The sequence below is a fragment of the Oncorhynchus kisutch genome, linkage group LG8 (genome assembly GCF_002021735.2).
Source record: "Oncorhynchus kisutch isolate 150728-3 linkage group LG8, Okis_V2, whole genome shotgun sequence".
Taxonomy (NCBI): Eukaryota; Metazoa; Chordata; class Actinopteri; order Salmoniformes; family Salmonidae; genus Oncorhynchus; species Oncorhynchus kisutch.
Window position 1 is genome coordinate 35,549,358 of NC_034181.2, and position 22,982 is coordinate 35,572,339.

The following is a 22,982-nucleotide window of genomic DNA, read 5'->3' on the forward strand; positions in this document are numbered from 1 at the left end:
GTGCTAAGAGACAATACATTTTTTAAGAAACACTTATGACTGCAGGACAGGAGGGAACTAGAGAAACAAATTGGGACGGCTTGAAGCCGTTTAAAATTGCACTTGTTGATGTCATAAGAAAAAAGGAAACGCTAACAGTCTAAGAGTGAAAAGCACACAAGGCACACATTACATTGTCCTGGTGCAGTTCAACTGGCCCGCAGGACTGCTCTGGATGAAGAGTGTGTGTGTATATATAATCTGTCCCTTTATGTCAACATCCTACTTGGTACCAGGCCAAACCTCTGTGACAGTCTCCACACCTAGGAGAGTGAGACAGGCAGCGTAGCAACAAGACGCACAGACTCAAGAGTCAGTGCCAGACATGACTCCCAGGGGTGTCCTTCTTTACAACAGAGGAGTAGGTCCAAGAAAGGCCGCCAAACCAGGAAAACAGACGGACACAAGCCCTTGGTGTATGACTGCATGACACAGCAGGTTTCTGTGTGTCCAATCCTGAGGGTGCAGGTGCTGATGGCAGATACAACTAAAGGCTGAAAAGCTGCTATTCTGAGGAGGCTATTTCAGAAGCACTCAACAGGTAATAACATCCTGGAACTCTTAAAGTGCTCTTAACCAGCTGTTCTTGTCTAGGCAGCATCCACTACTGACCAAGTGTATAGTACACTAACTATTCAGGTAGATGGTAATGGAAACTGTACTATAGAGGCACAAAATAGGTAAGAGGAATAAAAAAAAGAAATGGAGGTACTTATTCAAGAACTATTAAGTGTTATGTACTACAAAAATAAAGCGAATTGGATGGAAATGTATACATTTTTCTTGAATCTTCAACATACAAATACTACCAAAAATAATTTACAGAAACTCATAACAAATGAAGTCATCCATGATTCACCAAATTATATTTTGAAAGAGGAAGGAAAATATTTTTTTCAGTCTCCTCCATTTCCACTGAATGATGTTAACTGTAAGGATTTTTTCCTAATAATAATCTAAAATTAAGACATTTACAGAAAGACCTGTGTGAAGGCCAACTTACAGAAGAGGAACTTTGAGGCAATTTGAATTACTCCTATAAAAATGGTAGACTTTCAGGTACTCAACTAGGTCTGATTTCATTACTACTAAAACAGGACCCAGGTGGTAAGTATAAAGATCCAGTCCATTTAAAAAAAATTGAGGTCTCTAACACTTTAATGTTGTAATGCAAAAATTCTGGCGAAATGCATAGCCCAGATATTGTTCATCCTGATCAGACTGGTGTTTTACATGGACGATATATTGGAGATACTACACGACAATTACTTGAAATCATTGAACATTATAAAACATAAAAACAGACACCAGGCCTGGTCTTCATAGCAGATTTTGAAAAGGCGTTTGATAAAGTACGACTACAATTTATATATAAATGCCTGGATTACTTTATTTTTGGTGAATCTCTTATATAATGGGTTAAAGTTATTTACAGCAACCCCAGATGTAAAATAGTAAATAATGGTTACTTCTCAGAAAGTATTGAGCTTTTAAGAGGAGTAAAACAAGGCTGTCTATTGTGTCCATATCTATTTATTATGGCCATTGAAATGCTAGTTATTAAAATTAGATCCAACAAGAACATCAAGGGGATAGAAATCCAGGGGATAAAAACAAAAAAGTGTCCATGTATGTTGATGACTCCAGTTTTTTATTAAGTCCTGCACATCCCTGCACAGTCTCATTGAAGATCTGGATCACTTTTCTAGCCTCTCTGGACTAAAACCTAATAATAACAAGTGTACCATATTACGTATTGCATCATTAAAAAACATTGATAAACTACAAGGTAGTGTAAATACTAAAAATGAGTGGATGGTGAAGTAGACATACTTGTTATTCACATCTAAAAATATATACAAGAACTTACAATTAATTTCAATAGAATGTTTGCAAAAATAGATAGAATTCTGCAACCATGGAGAGGTAAATACTTGTCTATTTTTGGAAAAATCACATTGATGAACTCTTTGGTCTTATCACAGTTTACTTACTTACTTACTTACTAATGGTGCTGCCTACTCTAAATGACTCATTTAAAAAAAATCATATGAGCAAACAATATTTCATTTGTAATTCTAAGCCAGACAAAATTAAACATGCCATTTATATAATGAATGAGTTTGGGGGGGCTAAAATGAGATATTAAAGCTTTAAACCTCTTACTAAAAGCTTCACTCATACATAAGTTAAACTTAACCTACTGGAGAACCATTTTTGGTTTATCAAGAAAGGCTCATCCTTTGTTCATAAATTACCTTTATACAGATTACAACTTCCAAAGAAATGAAAATGTTTTTTTCTTAAACAAGCCATACAAAGCCGGTTACAATTTCAGTTTTATCCTTCTGAAAAGATAGAACAAATGTTATGGTTAAACTCAAATATACTGATGAATTAAAAATATATATATATTTATGGAAAAAATGTAGTATATTTAGTAATGATATTATGAATAAAACGGTGGAGTTGTGTCACATATGCAGCTATTGAAAATATATGGGGATGTCTGCTCAATCCATACGCATAACTAACTGATGGCAGCACCACAAAAATGAGGCAAGTGGAAAAGGGAAAAGACACAAATTGGCAAAATATACAAAATCCTAGTATGAGGGAGTGTGAGAGCGATGACATCAAATTTAACACACCTGCTCCCCATTCACACTTGAGAACTTTAACACTAACGAGTCACATGACACCGGGGAGGGAAAATGGCTAATTGGGCCCAATTTGGAGCGGTTTAGCGGTTTAGACATTAATGGCTGTGTGTTGAGTTATTTTGAGGGGACAGCACATTTACACTGTTATACAATCTGTACACTCACTACTTTACATTGTAGCAAAGTGTCATTTCTTCAGTGTTGTCACATGAAAAGGTATACTCATATTTACAAAAATGTGAGGGGTGTACTCACTTTTGTGATATACTGTATGTATGACCGTACGTATGTATGTAGAGTTGAAGTCGGAAGTTTACATACACCTTAGCCAAATACATTAAAACTCAAACTCAAAATTCCTGACCTTCAATCCTAGTAAAAATTCCCTGTCTTAGGTCAGTTAGGATCACCACTTTATTTTAAGAATGTGAAATGTCACATTAATAGTCGAGAGAATGATTTATTTCAGCTTTTATTTCTATCATCACATTCCCAGTGGGTCTGAAGTTTACATACACTCAATTAGTATTTGGTAGCATTGCCTTTAAATTGTTTAAATTGGGTCAAACATTTCGGGTAGCCTTCCACAAGCTTCCTACAATAAGATGAGGAATGGGCCAAAGTTCACCCCTGACAGAGCTGGTGTAACTCGGTCAGGTTTGTAGGCCTCCTTGCTCGCACACACTTTTTCAATTCTGCCCACAAATGTTCTATGGGATTGAGGTCAGGGCTTTGTGATGGCCACTCCAATACCTTGACTTTGTTGTCCTTACGCCATTTTGCCACAACTTTGGAAGCATGTTTGGGGTCATTGTCCATTTGGAAGACCCATTTGCAACCAAGCTTTAACTTCCTAACTGACGTCTTGAGATGTCACTTCAATATATCCATAATAATTGTCCCCCCCCATGATGCCATCTATTTTGTGAAGTTCACCAGTCCCTCCTGCAGCAAAGCACCCCCACAACATGATGATGCCACCCTGTGCTTCACGGTCGGTATGGTGTTCTTCGGCTTGCAAGCCTCCCCCTTTTTCCTCCAAACATAACAATGTTCATTATGGCTAAACAGTTCTATTTTTGTTTCATCAGACCAGAGGACATTTCTCCAAAAAGTACGATCTTTGTCCCCATGTGCAGTTGCAAACCGTAATCTGGCTTTTTTTGATGGCGGTTTTGGAACAGTGGCTTCTTCCTTGCTGAGCGGCCATTCAGGTTTTTTATTTTTATTTTTCCTTTATTTAACCAGGCAAGTCAGTTAAGAACAAATTCTTATTTTCAATGACGGCCTAGGAATAGTGGGTTAACTGCCTGTTCAGGGGCAGAACGACAGATCGACCTTGTCAACCTTCCGGTTACTAGTCCAACGCTCTAACCACTAGGCTACCCTGCCACCCCAAATCAATAGTCAGCCAGCCAAGACCTCAGGGGAAAAAAATTGTAGACATCCACAAGTCTGGTTCATCCTTGGGAGCAATTTCCAAATGCCTGAAGGTACCATGTTCATCTGTACAAACAATAGTACGCAAGTATAAACACCATGGGACCAAGCAGCCATCATACCAATCAGGATAGAGACACATTCTGTCTCCTAGAGATGAACGTATTTTGGTAAGAAAAGTGCAAATCAATCCCAGAACAGCAAAGTACCTTGTGAAGATGCTGGAGGAAACAGGTACAAAAGTATCTATATCCACAGTAAAACGAGTCCTATATCGACATAACCTAACTATTGTTTGTACAGATGAACATGGTACCTTCAGGCATTTGGAAATTGCTCCCAAGGATGAACCAGACTTGTGGATGTCTACAATTCTTTTCCCCTGAGGTCTTGGCTGACTTCTATTGATTTTCCCATGATGTCAAGCAAGGAGGCACTGAGTGTGAAGGTCGGCCATGAAATACCTCCACAGGTACACCTCCAATTGACTCAAATTATGTCAATTAGCCTATCAGAAGCTTCTAAAGCCATGACATTTTCTGGAATTTTCCAAGCTGTTTTAAGGCAGTCAACTTAGTGTGTGTAAACTTCTGACCCACTGGAATTGTGATACAGTGAAATAATCTGCCTGTAAACAATTGTTGGAAAAATGACTTATCATGCACAAAGTAGATGTCCTAACCGACTTGCCAAAACTATAGTTTGTTAACAAGAAATGTGTGGAGTGGTTGAAAAACAAGATTTAATGACTCCAACCTGAGTGTATGTAAACTTCCAACTTCAACTGTAAGTAAAACATCACAGCACAATTGAAAAATACATGGCACATGGAAACCAAACGAGGGTGGTCTATAGTGATAGGAAGGGATGGGCTGAGAGGTGGGATTAAAGAGTTTGTTTGGTAATATATTACTGTTATGTGATCGCTTTATGGAAAAGTACCAAGTATGTCAAATGTATATGCAGCAGAAAAGCTGTTCGTTTTTTTTTAACAAGATGTGTCCTCCGAAAAAGGGGCGGGTAAATATGGACGGGTAAATACAAGTCAACATTTCTAAGAACTTGTAGAATCAGAGAAAAAGACAAAGGCCATGTGATCTTATTTAATTATTTTTAACCTTTATTTAACTAGGTATGTCAGTTAAGAACAAATTCTTATTTAAAAATGACAGCCGACCCCGGCCAGACCCGGACGACAATTGGGCCAATTGTGCACCGCCCTATGTGACTCCCAATCACGGCCGGTTGTGATACAGCCTGGATTTGAACCAGGGTGTCTGTAGTGACACCTCAAGCACTGAGATGCAGTGCCTTAGACCACTGAGCCACTCGTGAACATCATACCTAGCTGGAGTAACAACCATTTGTCTGACCAATGTATTTAATCTTTACTTCCTGTATTCATGCAAGGTCGAAAATATACAGGTTAAGACAACTTTAATTCCATCCGGGAGCGTTTTGAAAATAAACAAATTCATTGGACCAGCGCTGTTGCACATTCTACAGAATTAGCCTGACATGTGACTAGCTATCAATAAATCAAGTGGCTGTAGATCATTTGATTTTTTTTTTTATTAATAGAATGACAGCAAAGCAGTTATGCTATGTGTTTGCTAAGTAGTTAGCTGAAATTCACTACAATTTTGTTTATTTTCCATTTTGATGGTGAACTTTCTGTACAGCCAACATTCACATTGTCATTTTTGCTCGCATTGCTAGTCCCATTGTTTAGAACGCTTCCCCATTATTGCAGAGTTAAAAGATATTAGAATCCTGTTGTCTTTTTCATCTTCAAAGTAGTTTAATAATAATCGTGTGTGTGTTTATTTGTCCCATTGAATTGGACATTTGTTTTTTGCATATTCAACTACCCCGGAGACACCCTCGGAGAGTGGGGTTACGGCCAGGGTCTGTGATTAAGGTTAAGCAATTAAGGTTAAGTGCCTTGCTCAAGGGCACATCAGATTTTCCACCTTGTCGGTTTTCAGTGGGTGTACTGAGATCTCCAGTCTCCTCTCGTAACCAACCAAACAGGGCTGTGTGTAGGACTGTACAGCACACTAGACACAGACAGATCACCATGTCCCCTCCTGGGCCAGGTATGGTTGCTGTGGCAACAGGACAGCGACAGAGTCAAATGACACCTAGAAGAAGACCAGTGGGAGGGGCGTCAACAGTTCAGGCTGCTGCAGTCACTATGGGACTTTTGGTTCTAGTGCGCCCAGTGAAATTGTGTTTAGGATTTGTTTTAAGTACTCTCTCCATGGTGAAAGTAGTAAGACATATGTCATTTGTTGTAAAGATCTGTGTGAGCTTCATTTACTATAATCCTAAATCAAAATATTTAATTTGACATTAAATTATTTTATATTATGCAAATGTCCCTATGGTGGACAGAACGTGTTACTATATTAGACTAACGTTTTCACCAAACAATAGTTACAGGAAATACACATCCTTTTTACCTCAGATTGGTGATGATAGTCATCACGATTACACAAAGTCGATTGCTTGAAACAGATCAATAGATTTGGTTTTGTACCGGTGTCTGTGTCGTATGCGCCTGTCGGTGGCGGGACTGCAATTCACCAGACTTTTGAATGTAATTTACCAGACCAGGGTGTCAGGAAAAAATGTGGGAACTTTTTCGACAAACTTCTCTAGCCTCAACACCACACATTGATTTGAGGGTCAAACTATCACTCAAATTAGAGCCAACCCCTGTCGTCATTTAGAGATCAATGTGAGAATATGATTCACCGAAGTTAAATCAGTAGAAAAGTGTAGCATTTCCTTCTGAATCATATTTTCACATCGATTTCTAAATGGCGACAGGGGTCGGCTTTCATTTGAGTGATAATTTGACCATCAAATCAGTGTGGCATTAAAAGGTCAGAGACATTGTAGGAAGATCGCCCACATTTGTTTTTGTCACTGTGGTCCCAGTTCCATTGATTTCAATACAAATACCAAATGTGAGTGATTAATTTGCGTGTGCCATTGATTACAGTAGAACAAGCTAATCAATTCCAGTCTAGAGCTTTAACGGTACTAATTTATTAAAATACAAGTTCTGAACAAGTGTATAGGAAGCAATTTTGATGTCTTGTTTTTCAAAAATATCCTGACTTACATCAGCATATTGATTATGCATTTGTACACTTAAAACCAGTGTGTGGACACTGATAAAAATGAAAAATTAAGGAAGTAGCAACAGTATCATATTCGACTTATGTTTTAGGAATAAAAAATAAAAAAAATGGTACTAAAATTTTTCAAAAGGATTCTACTTCAAATCAGGCAAATACTCCTGAATGAGCACAAAATCGTGCTATAACATATTGATTTTGATAAGGGAAATCTCCAAAATGTGTTTGTCCTTCCTACCAGTGCCCTGTGCTGTGTGGAACATAGAAAAGATGCTGCCTGACTGCCAGGGTCCTGCTGGGATATATGAAGTAACATAGCAGAGGTCAGGGGTCAACATGCCTAACCATCGGTGACCTCTACACACAGCCAGTTTATTAGGAACACCACCCATTCGCAAAAATTCAAATCGCTCCTACAGACAGTGAGTCAGGGGGCCGTGGCTTGCTATATAAAGCAGACAGGCATCCAGCTACTGTTAGATTGAACAAAACTAGTGACCTAAGCGACTGAGCGTGGTATGATCGTCAGTGCCAGGAACACTGGCTCCAGTATATTAAAAATGGCCGCCCTCATGGGCTTTTCACACACAACAGTGTCTAGGGTTGAGCGAGAATGGTGCAATAAACAAAAACCATTCCAGTCAGCGGAAGTCCTGTGGTTGAAAACAGCTCTTTGTCGAAGGAGAATGGCAAGAATTGTGCAAGCTAATAGGTGTGCCACAAGCAAACAAATAATGTCACAGTACAACAGTGGTGTGCAGAACCGCTTCTCGGAACGCAAAAATCGTCGATCCTTGTCACGGATGTGCTATCGCAGCAGACAACCACATCGGGTTCCACTCCTTTCAGCTAAAAACAAGAAGAAGCAGCTCCAGTGGGCACACGGTCAGCAACACTGGACAATGGAGTGGAAAAACATTGGCTAGAACATGGCAGCGAGTTCAGTTAACTTGAGAGTCCTGCACAGTCCCCAGACCTCAACCCAATAAAGCATATTTGTGATGAGATGGAACGGGCTGTTGGCAGAATGAATGTACCACTGTCTGATCTGTAGCAACTGCATGATACCATCGCGTCAGCATGGACCAACATTCATGTGGAAAGTTTGACACCTTGTAGAATGCCCCGAGGAATTCAGGCTGTTCTGGAGAGAAAGGGGGGGTCTGACCTGGTACTAGATGTACCTAATAACTGTCGGGTGAGTATATTCTGGACAAAACATCTAATGTTGGATAATTCAAATAATACATAAAGTAGACAAGTACAGTTGAAGTCGGAAGTTTACATACACTTAGGTTGGAGTCATTAAACCTTGTTTTTCAAACACTCCACAAATTTCTTGTTAACAAACTATAGTTTTGGCAAGTCGGTTAGGACATCTACTTTGTGCATGACGAGTAATTTCTCCAACAATTGCTTACAGGCAGATTATTTCACTGTATCACAATTCCAGTGGGTCAGAAGTTTACACACACTAAGTTGACTGCCTTAAAACAGCTTGGAAAATTCCAGAAAATGTCATGGCTTTAGAAGCTTCTGATAGGCTAATTGACATAATTTGAGTCAATTGGAGGTGTACCTGTGGAGGTATTTCATGGCCGACCTTCAAAACCCAGTGCCTCTTTGCTTGACATCATGGGAAAATCAATAGAAGTCAGCCAAGACCTCAGAAAAACAATTCTAGACCTCCACAAGTCTGGTTCATTCCAAATGCCTGAAGGTACCATGTTCATCTGTGCAAACAATAGTACGCAAGTATAAACACCATAGGACCAAGCAGCCATCATACCACTCAGGATGTAGACACATTCTGTCTCCTAGAGATGAACTTATTTTGGTAAGAAAAGTGCAAATCAATCCCAGAACAGCAAAGGACCTTGTGAAGATGCTGGAGGAAACGGGTACAAAAGTATCTATATCCACAGTAAAACGAGTCCTATATCGACATAACCTGAAAGGCCGCTCAGCAAGGAAGAAGCCACTGTTCCAAAACCGCTATAAAAAAAGCCAGATAACGGTTTGCAACTGCACATGGGGACAAAGATCATACTTTTAGGAGAAATGTCCTCTGGTCTGATGAAACAAAAATAGAACTGTTTAGCCATAATGAACATTGGTATGTTTGGAGGAAAAAGGGGGAGGCTTGCAAGCCGAAGAACACCATCCAAACCGTGAAGCACAGGGTGGCATCATCATGTTGTGGGGGTGCTTTGCTGCAGGAGGGACTGGTGCACTTCACAAAATAGATGGCATCATGAGGCAGGACAATTATTATGGATATATTGAAGCGACATCTCAAGACATCAGTCAGGAAGTTAAAGCTTGGTTGCAAATGGGTCTTCCAAATGGACAATGACCCCAAGCATACTTCCAAAGTTGTGGCAAAATGGCTTAAGGACAACAAAGTCAAGGTATTGGAGTGGCCAACACAAAGCCCTGACCTCAATCCCATAGAAAATTTGTGGGCAGAATTGAAAAAGTGTGTGCGAGCAAGGAGGCCTACAAACCTGACTCAGTTACACCAGCTCTGTCAGGAGGAATGGGCCAAAATTCACACAACTTATTGTGGGAAGCTTGTCGAAGGCTACCCGAAACGTTTGACCCAAGTTAAACAATTTAAAGGCAATACACTCAATTACTATTTGGTAGCATGTAAACTTCTGACCCACTGGAAATGTGATGAAAGAAATAAAGGCTGAAATAAATCACTCTCTACTATTATTCTGACTATTCACATTCTTAAAATAAAGTGGTGATCCTAACTGACCTAAGATAGGGAATTTTAACTAGGATTGAAGGTCAGGAATTGTGAAAAACTGAGTTTAAATGTAGTTGGCTAAGGTGTATGTTAACTTCTGACTTCAACTGTTCAGTGCAATCGGAATGTATTCAGACCCCTTGACACATTTTGTTATGTTACAGCATTATTCTAAAATTGAATAGTCCGCCCCCCTCTCATCAATTTACACACAATATCCCAGAATGACAAAACCAGTTTATTACATTTGCATAAGAATTCAGACCCTTTATGCAATACTTTGTTGAAGCACTACAAGCTTGGCACACCTGTATTTGGGGAGTTTCTCCCAATCTTCTCTGCAGATCCTCTCAAGCTCTGTTTGGTTGGATGGGGAGCATAGCCATTTACAGGTCTCTCCAGAGATGTTCAATCGGGTTCAAGTCCGGGCCAGTCAAGGATATTCAGAGACTTGTCCCGAAGCCACTCCTGTGTTGTCTTGGCTGTGTGCTTAGGTCATTGTCCTATTGGAAGGTGAACCTTCACCCCAGTCTGAGGTCCTGAGCGCTCTGGAGAAGTTTTTCATCAAGGAGCTCTCTGTACTTTGCTACATTCCTCTTTCCCTCAATCCTGACAAGTCTACGAGTCCCTGCCTCTGAAAAATATCCCCACAGCATGATGCTGTCACCACCATGCTTCACCATAGGATGGTGCCAGGTTTCCTCCAGATCTGACGCTTGGCATTGAGACCAGAGTTCAATACTGGTTTCATCAGACCAGAGAATCTTGTTTCTCATGGTCAGAGTCCTTTAGGTGCCTTTTGGCAACTCCAAGGTGGCTGTCATGTGCCTCTTACTGAGGAGTGGCTTCCGTCTGGCCACTCTACCATAAAGGCCTGATTGGTGGAGTGCTGCAGAGATGGTTGTCCTTCTGGGAGGTTCTCCCATATCCATAGAGGAACTCTGGAGCTCTGTCAGAGTGACCATCGGGTTCTTGGTCACCTCCCTGACCAAGGCCCTTCTCCCCTGATTGCTCAATTTGGCCGGGCGGCCAGCTCTAGGAAGAGTCTTGGTGGTTCCAAACTTCTTCCATTTAAGAATTACGGAGGTCTCGGGTTTTGGGTACCTTCAATGCTGCAGACATTTTTTTGGTACCCTTCCCCAGATCTGTGCCTCGACACAATCCTGTCTCGGAGCTCTACAGACAATTCCTTTGCCCTCAGGGCTTGGTTTTTGCTGTGGGACCTTATATAGACAGGTTTGTACCTTTCCAAATCATGTCCAATCAATTTAATTTACCACAAGTGGACTCCAATCAAGTTGTAGAAACATCTCAAGGATGATCAATGCAAACAGGATGCACCTGAGCTCAATTTCGAGTCTCATTGCAAAGGGTCTGAATACTTATGTAAATAAGGTATCTGTTTTTATTTTTTATACATTTGCAAACTTTTCTAAAAACCTGTTTTCATTTGTCATTATGGGGTATTGTGTGTAGATTGTTGAGGGCTTTTTGTTTTTAATCCATTTTAGAATAAGGGTGTTCGATAACAAAATGTGGAAAAAGTCAAAGGGTCTGAATACTTTCCCGAATGCCCTGTAGCATCTCAGACTTTTAAATGATTAGTTAAAGAACACCTCTGGATGGTTCTTTCCCTATCTCATTACTTAGTATTGCCATCGACACCATGAAAAGGTTGTAATTAAAAGGTAGACTTAGCGATATGACGTAGACGCAGAAAGTAAACAGCATAGTGGGTCAATTTCCGCAACAACTAAGAGCATTGAAGCGCGAGGCTCCACCTCTGCTGTTTTGTTCCCGTGGCTCCCACGTTGTGAACAGCGTGAAGCGAACCCCTGCACATGCACAGATACTGTGTGTGACAGAGTGAAGTGTTGCATCTCGCTCAGCTCAATATCTGCGGTGCTGCTCGTGGCAACGTCATTTCGCTGAGTCTACCTTTAAAACGTCTGCCTGCTAATCCCTATACCTAGCCTAATGAAAGGGGAGTGTTGATGACTCATGCTACCTTCCCTCGCTACACAGCAGTCTTGTAATGCACCGTTCCACATGTGGTCATGAGAAGCTGTGGACCAGGCTACTGTCTGACCACGGTAAAAGAGGAAGCTCCGAAGGGTATTCATGTTCCCGTCACTTTCCCCTGGTGTGAAGGTCAATCTCTGGCTCCTCTTAACAGCCTCTCCAGACCATTTTACCGTGACTTCTATTAACCAGACAGCATAACGCAGATTCCCAGCAGTCAATTCAGGACATGCCTCAAGGTTAGCTGCCACAGTGCAGTTCAAAACTCAAACGCAAGGGCAATGCAAACATGCCGAAAATTGTAGCTTAACTGTTGGTTGGTACCCTTAATCTTTATTGACACTGAAATGTCTAAATGAATTGATAATGTTGAACAACAATATAGGCTAAATGAACAGCAGGTTATTTACTGCAAACGGCTCTCTTCTCAAGTACATACAATTCCCTCCGCCTCATTCATCCAAAACCCAGCCAAACATTGTGCCTCCTGCTGACCCGACACTCACCAAAAGACCCCACAGTGATAGCAAACGCTGGCCAGGCCCTCACAAAATGCCACATGCCATGCTGGGTGTCTGGAATCCCAGGCCATGGAGGGTGCTGATGGGTAGTGTCTGCGCATTAGGCTTGGAGGAGTGGGAGCACCATCTACCACCGACTTCCATACAAGGTCATCTTGCTGTCCAAACAATAGGAACAGCTGAGCAATCCTCCCCCCTCCCCCCTCATCCTTCACCCAACCCAACACTGACTGGCCCCTATCAACATGCACCAGCCAGGGACCAGAACCCCCAGATTCCTGCAGAAATGCAACACCTCTGGCTACAGACCACATTATGCTGATGCAACGGCCGTTGCATTTATGGCCAATGTTGAGCTATTCAGGGAGAAGAGAACCATCTCTTTAATTTCCCTGAAGTTCTGGGATAAATTAAGAGTGACTATGGGTAGAGAGATAAGTGAATCTCGTAGCAGGAGTCAACCACGGTGCTGTGAGGGACAGGCTAGAGGGCGCAGCTCATCAGACCAACATTTTCCCTGGTGGCGTCATGTAAAAATCTCCCCAGCGTGAAGAAGATTCTTCCTAATCTCTCAGATTGTGACGTCATACTTTAACATTTCTCCCAGCGTGAAAATGTACCCAGTTGAATAATCAGACGAGCAGCTCTTTACGCTACGTGGATGGCTGAGCAAGTGTGGATGTTTCGCTCATTTCCTTGACCTCGAAAAACTGTTCTGTGGGCACACGTATCTGCTTCACACATCTGCCAATCAATGGTGGCCAGGAGTATTGACACTGACCAAATCAGAAGCTTGTTGAGGTGTGAGGTCAGCATATAAAACACAGACTCGCACGTCAAAGTAGTGAGGGTTGATGTGAGGAGAGATGTTTTTGCGATTGCAAAGACTTGGGCGCTACGGGAGGGTGAGAGAGACATCCGGCCGTGCTCAGACTCAAGGCTGTATTCGCTGCCAAAGGTGCTTCAACAAAGTACTGAGTAAAGGGTCTGAATACTTCTGTAAATGTGATATTTCCCCAAAAAGAAATTATACATAACATTTTGAACTGTTTCTGTTTTGTCAACTATTACATCTATTTTAGAGTAAGGCTGTAACGTAATAAAATGTGGAAAAAGTCAAGGGGTCTGAATAATTTCTGAATAGACTGTATCTTGGTTGTAAAATAGTTGCTATTAAGCTCAAAATGGAGAGTTGAGAAATAAAATTATAACTCTGACAAGATATCGGTTTGTTTAATCTAATTAAACAATCAGGACACTTTTTCTCCGGGAAAGGAAAGCGAGTGACTCGTTCGACATCGCAGCAGGACCCAGCGAAACATGTACAGGCAGGAATCATGAGAATAATGTATTTTACTGTTTGACCAAATAATGGTTTAAGACACCTAAAAAACAAACATTTTGAGTGAGGTGACCATGTAGAATGGGCAGCTCCCACCGATGAGTTCAATTAAAACATTCATTCGCACAGCCAAGTCAAAGGAGCTGGAACCCAGCCTGGAACAGCAGTCAAGGAAAGCTGACATCACATAGCTGCAGATTAGTTTAGTAAGAACAGCAGTGACAGCAAACCTCAGCACAGCATCCCTGTATTGACAGTGCTGGGTCAGACAGCTTGGGATGGTCAAGGATGAACTACAGTACACAGATACAGCAGGAGGACAGCCAGCCCAGCCAGAGGATGTACTGAGAAATGCATTAGCTACAATCAAAACAGTAATGAAAAGCAACACTGGGCTATAATCTTCCGGACAGTAAACACATCTGCAGAGAGTAAAGCGCCATCTCTAGACTGTGGATGTCCCATGTGGGCTTATGAGAGTTGAGAAGGAGAGCGCCAACTGTGTCTACCTCCAGAGGGCTTACAGGAGCTGGGAAGGAGAAATGGGCTCGGAGTGGAGCAGAGCGAGAGGCTGTCAGACAGGCAGGGCCAGAGATGGCCCGTTTAGTATTCTGCTCACAGCTCAGCCAGTCACTGCAGCCTGCGTCCTCTGCCTCAGCAGTGAGCTGGCATCTGCGTCACAACCAGCCCTCCTGCTGGCAGGGGGGGGGTCACACTGGAACTTTGGGCAAAAAACATTATTCAGAAACAAACATCACAGAAACCAATATAAAAAGGTCTCTGCAGATTTGACCCATATGCCCTCTTTTAGGTGAGCTTCTCCATCTCCACCTGACAGCATGCACAACGCATCACTCTGACAATATCTGCTTTACCAGCCACTCTCTGGAAGTCTGCTTTCCGAGCAAGGATGTTAGCCATTTTCCTGGGTGAACATAGAGCACACAACCAATCATGCCCACACTAAACAATCATAGGAGGCACAGAGGCTGGAATTCACAAAGCAGGACCAGTCTTTGACAAAAATTCATGTGCATCAAATAAAGGCAGAAATATACAGAATACCCACTAAGACTTCCAGGTCCCACTTAGATAACCATACTATTACATCTATTACATCCCCCGAACCTAATTTTCCATCACTAACTAACACAATTGGTTTAATAGAAATTTGCGAGCAGCAAATGCACGCAGTGTTGACGGTGCCCTTCTCAAGGTGACTTTGGAGCCCTGCCGAAAACTGTCCCACACTGCAACAATGTTCCCCAGAGAGGGGGTGGGTGGGGTGGGCACCAGACACCGGCCATCTTCACTACTGTCACTGCCTGCTATAAATACACCATGATTTTATAATCTAGACAGGCTATCCAGGCTTAAAATAAACCCACCACTTTCCGCAAAAAAACACAGCATCACCTCAACGGCTTAGGGTTAAACGAAGTATCATGATAACGTTAGCCCTTCAAGGACTCCAGCATTCAACTCCACATCAATTAAATACGTCCATCCCACGCTGCACTGCAGCCAGGTGCTGCCCAGGACGCATTCCTCTCAAAACCAGAGACGTCTCACTCTTCGCTAAAGTGCTAGAGTCACTGTCTTTGGGTGAGTCATACCAGCCTCTTTTACCAGCTGCACTGAGAAAACGGGAGACAAGCCACTCAAAGGTTGAGTTTACCGGCTCCAAGGGGGATGTTCTAGCTACGTTTGAACCGCATGCAAGACTCATCAAGGTGGTGTGTTCAGTGCACCCTGGTGAGTTAAGCACCCCCAGGAAACATGAGCACATGATCCGAGAGGCCTTTAGCAGCACTAGTGCCTAGTCATCTGGGACAATGGGTTAATAGAAACATCCCAAAATACACCACTCCTGTAGGGTGAGTCACCTCTGCAGTGGGACTAGGGGAAGAGGGGAATTGAAATGAGCTTTTACTGCTAAAACGTCAGCCTGACCTTGCCTGGAATCATGAGCCCTTTTAAAAATAGCATTTACCTGAATGAGGAGTCATAAAAAGCAAAGGCTAAAAACAATGCTGTTTTGCGTAAAAAGAGATCAAGACTGTGCTTTTTTTCTACAGTGCTAAACTACTAAAGGGAAATATTTTTCTAACAAAGAATAATAACCGTTTTTAATTAAACCTTAAATTCTTATTCATAAGCAAACTTACTGAATGATCAGAAATAGTCTAGGCTTAATGCATCCTAAAGCACAGAGAAAGACAGGGCTACCTTACCAGAAACCTCTACGATGTCGCCTGGCACAATTTCTTTGGCCTTGATCCTCTGAACGGTCTTCCTGTCCTGGCGGTAGACCTTGCCCATCTCAGGCTCGTACTCTTTTAGGGCTTCAATGGCATCCTCAGCATTGCGTTCCTGTGTAGATAAGAAATGTTGAGCGTTTGCTCACATATTTGAACTTGATGATCTGACGACATTATAGATGCCAATTCAAATAAGCCCATTTAACTTTTTCATTATCCCGCAAACTGCAGATATGTGGGTTCATTTAAAAGGCACAAACTTCAACAGCCTAACCATGCTACTTTGTTTTGTTAACTGATGGATGGGGCTGGTGAAATATAACCAGTTTTGAATTCAAAGACAGCAGGAGATCTTAGAGATTGTGCCTTTAATACATGACAAGGACCAGGCGATTTGCCTTTGCATATTTATTTTTTTTAGTACAATATCGCTCCGCCATTTCATGGTTGCTAAAATTCGAATCGTTTTCCTAATTATTGTACAATCTAAAACACTGTGAAATATCTTTCGGCAGACATAGGTGGGTTAATTTAAAGGCACAAATCATAGAAATAGCACACATAGAACAGATCGACAGCTTCATATACCTGCTTTCAATTAGAATAACAGATAACTAATTTCTATGTGAATTTAGTCAGGTCGCCAAAAAAAGAAGTAGTTACATATGGCAACTGAATAAACTTAAGAAAACAGAAGTGCAAGTAGTAAACATTGTGTCAGTCACATATACTAGTAATTTATGAAAACAGCAGCTAAATAAGAACCTTCACACCGTGAATAGAATGCTTAGTTCTAAAGTCCACATTTCTAGGCCAACTTCAACATATCAGTTAGTGAGAGCCTACCAGGGCAGGGATGGCCAGTTGCATCACTTCCTGTTGAGTAAGTCTACTCCATGGCATACACTGGCTTAGCTTACTGGACATTCCTCCTAGGGGCTGCCTGGCAGTGCAAGCAAAGTCAACCAGCGTGACAAAAGGTCTGGCAAGAAAATGGGCATCGAAACAGAGTAAAAGAGACAACTACCAACTTTGGAATAAATGATAGGCAATTCAATCCACTTCTTTGACTACATATAAATTCTTTATGGACTGGATTCAAATGTTCAAGACCATTTGCTCACAAACATACCATCTATGGAATGTTAAACTCCAACAGACTGAGGAAATGTAACCTAGTTCTGGACAAACTCATGCAGGAATTTAGACTGAATGAATAAATCCTAAGGGAGCATCCAGCCAATTTGTGTTGGTAGTTGCTACAGACAAATTTCTCTTTGCAAAGACTGCAAACATTAGAGAATGGCTAAGAGACCATGGGTGTAAACATAATTAAAGCAACAGACGTGAAGTCTGAGCAAGAGGAGACGTTGTCACTTTGGTCACGCCTAAACCTTCTCAAATGTAGTCAGTGACCCACTTACTCCCTTGCCCCATTTTTCATCTACCATTGAACAGCAAGTCCTTAAAAAAGGAAAGCATAAAACTGCCATGTGGCCAATGAACAGCATGTATGAGACTTGTGGATTCTCCTACCTACAACTCTTTATGGTAGCGGTTTTACCTATAGTCGCTAGCTAGTTGCATACAATAAATATTCCTTTCCACAGCCTGCACCAAAACAAGAGTTTCTGAATACTGTCACTGTCACGCCACACTGAACATCGACATTCAAAATACTATAAAAGATGTCTAAATTACGTCATGCAAGTTGCTCACCTGCCACACACCCACAATGGCATTGGCTATAAGAATGAGTAAGATTACAAAAGGCTCCACAAAGGCTGTGATTGTTTCTTCTCCATCCTCGAACAAGGCCAAGACCTAAAGGTAAACAAGACAGCGATGATCCATTACTGACATGATTCCACATAGGAGATAGCACAGGAGTAATTAACAACATCCCTCCCCCTGGTTACGCTTACTACTATGCATTTAAGCGATCATAATCATGTTAAGAAAACTGTTGTTAAATAAGGTTAAACTAAATGTCCACGGAGAATGTGTATGCATTCTGATACGACTGATTAACTTAGCAGTGGTAGAAATGCATAGAAATGTACATTTTGTTGAGTGAGCTCCATTTTTTGCATAAACAACAACAAGATAAACATACAAAAAGTTACATCGGAAGATTTACAGCAGGATATCAGTGCAAGAGTAACACATTTAAACAAGATGGATACAACACATTTATTTAGATGTTATAACAACATTTTCGAAGTTCAAAAGCAATGTGCTAAAGGTGCAACACAGAATTTTTGAATTGTAATTTCAGAAAATGTCCATAATATAGCTGCAGTAATAGCGGAATGATAGTGTTTCACAGTATTACCTACCCACCAGTGTTTTGATTGGCTGTGATATTAGCCTATTGATTTCTCCCGTCAGATATCGGTTTTACAGCTGTTTGAAGCTAGTGGACCGGAACAGAAAGTCACCTAGTTTTTTTCCGGTTTTGGTCCACCAGCTTCAAACAGCTGTAAAAAAAAATGTATTTGTTCTTATTCAAAATATATTTCACAACGATTTAGATGGTACAATGATTCCCTACACTAGTCAGTGCCTGTTGTCTCACAAACAGAAATTGAGCAAACAGTGTAGACTTTTTGCAACCAGACTTTTTGCAACCATTTTCATCAGATAACACAGTCACAAAGTCAGAACATTTTTGACAGATGTCGCTCAGGCAGGAGCCCTAAATAGGCGAAAATCACAACCAATCACAACACTGGTGGGTATGTAACACTGAAAACACCATCATTCCATTATTAGCGCCAGATATATTGTGGACATTTTCTGAAATTACAACGCAAAAATTCTAACAAATCCTATGCGTAGCACCTTTCAAATACCATAAACCTCATCGTAATCTAGCACCGTGATTTTATTTTGAGTGATTATTTAACTAGAGTTTGCTGTACTGAGCAATACATAGCCAACTCTTTATAAACACACATTGCTGAATTAATTTCCAAATGAAATCTCTGTTTTTATATCATTTATGGTCAATTTTGCACATAAGACATTTGAAATTCGAAAACTTAAACCGAACACCAAAAATACAGTTAGACTACAATTTATAACAGATCGTCTTGATGTGTTGCTGTATGTCATTTCAGTGTCAGCACATAACAGTACATTTGGACAAATTAATCAATGGCCCTCCGTAGCCATAAGTATCATGCATAGAATGCATGTCAAATATGAGCAGTTGAAACAAACAGCCAGCCACCTTACCACCTCAAACAAACCAGTTACCAGGACTACTGCTGCAGTAATCGGTCACTTTACATAGCCATTCTCCAACTCTGCACTCTTCCTCCCTCACAAACCGGAGATAAAAACACTCTTCTGGGAGCAAGACTAATTTGCATGTTATCTACTGAGAATAAGAGCACACGACACGTGTTGCACAAATTCACTTGAACGGGACAAAGCCACATCATGAACACTCTGCTACAAATTCTGCTGCACCCGCTTGTTATTTCATTAGCCTACTACTCGCACTCATTTGGATCTGACTTAACTGACAACCGACCAAAAGTATGGGAGTGAGGTGCATGGGAGAAGGGGTGGTGCATTCGTCTGGGGAATGCCCTCCCACTGAAGGTCAGAGCCCAAATTTGGTCTTGAGTGGTGCCCTGTCCCCGTCAGACAGCAACCACCAACATCACCATATCGCAAGGCTGGGCACTGCATACCTGCTCCTCTAGCAGACTGACACACACTGGGATTATAGATTACAGCTCTTGACACCTCCATACTGGCCTCAAAAGGACCTCATCTCCTCAAGTCAATGTACATAGTATCTGACACTGCATTGTAAACCGTTGCAGTGCAAAAACATCTGTCCACTACCAAAAAACATGAATAGTAAACACTGATGTAGCAGTACATTGCTAATACTGCAGAACAATGAAAAATAGGCTAGATCACTGTATGCTGTCAGTTACATTTCTATCAAACCATTTAGCTTGTGGATAGGCTTCTTACTCCAAATAACGAGGCAGAGGAGAGGAAGTGATTACACTGCGAGAGTAAAAGACGACTCAAATGTCTTGTTAGACACATGGTGATAGCAACTCGAGTCAAGCAATGCTGTCATCACCATTCCTCAAATGTGTAGCTAGCCTTCTCAGCTGTTTGGCTGCCTGATCTGTGAATGTAACCTCAGCCTAGGCATTCAAACAGAAGACATTTGCACTTGCTGTCCACACGTCTCATGCCACTAAGCCAAACATACACTTTCCCTTTCCATGCCAGACAACTCCTCCTGGTGTGCTTTCATCAGCAACTCTGAACAGCAAGCAGATGATTTAAGAGTTTGTTTCTATGACAACTTAACACCGCATGTCCGGGGGGGGGGGGGGGGGGGTTGTCACCTCTATGTAATAAACCAAAACAATCTAATACATTCACAATACTCTTCAATACAGCGGTCACTGTAAAGGATTGTGAACAAATTCCAGGCCCATGGCAAGCAGCAGCAGTACTAGAGTCTAAGCGATATACTTACAAAAGATATACAAGCTGCCAGCAGAAGAATTCGTACAAGTAAATCTTCAAATTGTTCAACAACAAGCTCCCATAGAGACTTCCCTGTGGAATGAAAGAGATGTACAAATACATCAAATCAAGAAGAATTTGTAGCACAATAGTTTGTTGTAAAAGTTACATCTTTTTAATTATGTATTGTTATTACCTTCTTCAGCAGGTAACTCTGGAGATGGGCCAATCCAAAGTGCATACAGGGAAAAGAGAACACACCATTACATTAGTAATGTTTTAGTAGCTAATGCTGTTAATTTTGACAATCAAACATATGGCACTGCAATTTGTTTATCTCCACCCCATTTGACTCCCAATGACCCCCTATGACTCCCACTAAACCCCATATGTCCTGGTTCAGATTTAGCAAAGCTAAAACTTTGCTATAGGCAACATGGAAAAACAGGGTTTTGATTTAATTGCATTCACCGAGTGAAACCCCAGTCTTGTGTTCGGCTGAGTCATTAACAGTAGCAAGTCGTGGATGGTAAGCATATTGCCCAATCAATGTTTGAATTCATGGTGGTGACACATTAGGTAACTTTTTGAACCCATGTTCTCAGAGGTCACCTTGAATGGTGTCAGACGCACCCAATCTATTTTATGTCATCCAGTAGACACATTCATGAGCTTAAATCGGGAATCGAGCCTCGTTTCTTGTGTTTACAGCTAGGAAAAACTACAGAACCCAGGATTCTATGAACCGGCTTGCGTTAGCTAACTAGCATCATTAACTGTTAGCTAGCTAGGCCTGTGCCATGCCCATGGCGAGCGGCTATGCTGTCCCAAATGTCCTAGGCTAGCCATCACATCAGAATGCCAAGGCACACATCAGCGGTCTATACTTGTATACCTGGTTTAAAATACCCTTACACTAATATAACAATTCCCCCATGTAACTGACTACTTTGTAGCTAGTTTGTACAAGATTGAAACCCACGAGGTTGTCTACGATGACATCAGCCAAATTAATTCATTCCATGACGGAGCGGAGTGATGGGGCTGACATTTACCCCAACTCCTAGGTAACTTTAGCTAACAGTGGAACTAAATCATGGTATCATGTTCCCTCATGAGTGACATATAGTGAACATTAGCTAAATAGCTACCGGTACTACTAGTAAAGGTGTAGAGGTTCACATACCGTTCGAGCCCCATTTCTCCTTTTGACGTTTCACCTGGTCCAAACCAAGTCCAGTACTTTCGTTGACAGAGAAATGGCTATAAACTTCTTCAACACTCTTTGTGTGAGCGTTATCCATTGTGGTTGGTGGGCTTCTTTGTCAGTTGTACTTTGTTTACTCAGCCGCCTCAGTCTCTTTAAAATTAAAACCTTTCAGCAGTAATACAGTTTACCAACTGTGAAATATGCATTCACAGAAAGGCCAGATGTCGATGATACGAATAAGAAATTGTCCGTAAGTTGTTAGGCTGATAAACGAGCTAATTGGAACGAAAAATGACTCTTCCTCCCTCAATAAATGTTACTTTGGGTGTCCTCTTATCTCCCCAAAAATGGTGGAAAAGAGTGCAGCAATCGCCAATGTTAAGGGCTGCAATCAGCCGGTCCAATCCTTGCGCTGACCTAAATCCACCTCTCCCGGCACAGCTCACAGCTTCAGTGGTAACAAACTGTAGCGCTGATCTGATTTTGTTGAAAGTGCCTCAACACTGGGTCGTCATTAGTTACCACAGCCACAAAGTCAGAAGGCCCGCCTACTCGACCAATCAGATGAGGGAATGTGATGACAGCCAAAGTCAGAAGGTTCGAATACTCGACCAATCATATGAGGGAGTGTGATGACGCGTATGCCGGTTTACAGTTCGTTGGAAACGACCAATCAGATGAGGGAGTATGATGACGATTGTGCCGACTGTCTTGCAGAAGCAGACGAGAGACGCATTTATTTTATCTAGATTTGGTTCATCAAAGATTTGGTTATTTATTATCTATATTAAAACCAACCGTTCTAAATGCAAAGTGGTAATTGATGTTTTATTCAAAAACTCATCTTGCAAGCTTATCAAGATGTTTGCCCTTACTCGTAGTTACTTGTCTTAACCCAAAATACGTTCACTCCAACATCTGCATTTCTTTTTAAATGGCATGTAGACAAACAAATTGGTACATCTTGATTTTAGATTTTTATTTTCAGAATCCATAAGTAATCCACAAGTAAAACGTACATGGTTTCACAGAAATGTTCACAGAAATGTCAATGTTTGAAATTGGCTG

The 22,982-nt window shown here is 41.4% G+C and overlaps 1 protein-coding gene across 2 annotated transcripts in view; it reads right to left on the reverse strand.

Moving 5' to 3' along the window:
• LOC109895781 (sarcoplasmic/endoplasmic reticulum calcium ATPase 2) overlaps window positions 1–22,403 on the reverse strand; it is a 47,186-nt gene extending 24,783 nt beyond the window's left edge. For both annotated transcript variants that reach the window (XM_020489766.2, XM_020489765.2), the window contains exons 1-5: window positions 21,891–22,403; window positions 20,901–20,918; window positions 20,715–20,797; window positions 17,915–18,019; window positions 16,169–16,307 (exon numbers count right to left, since the gene is read on the reverse strand). In XM_020489766.2, coding sequence (XP_020345355.1) covers window positions 16,169–16,307; window positions 17,915–18,019; window positions 20,715–20,797; window positions 20,901–20,918; window positions 21,891–22,008 — 463 coding nt within the window. In that variant the 5' untranslated portion in view covers window positions 22,009–22,403. The remainder of the gene's footprint in view (window positions 1–16,168; window positions 16,308–17,914; window positions 18,020–20,714; window positions 20,798–20,900; window positions 20,919–21,890) is intronic.
• Window positions 22,404–22,982: the final 579 nt, after the last annotated feature.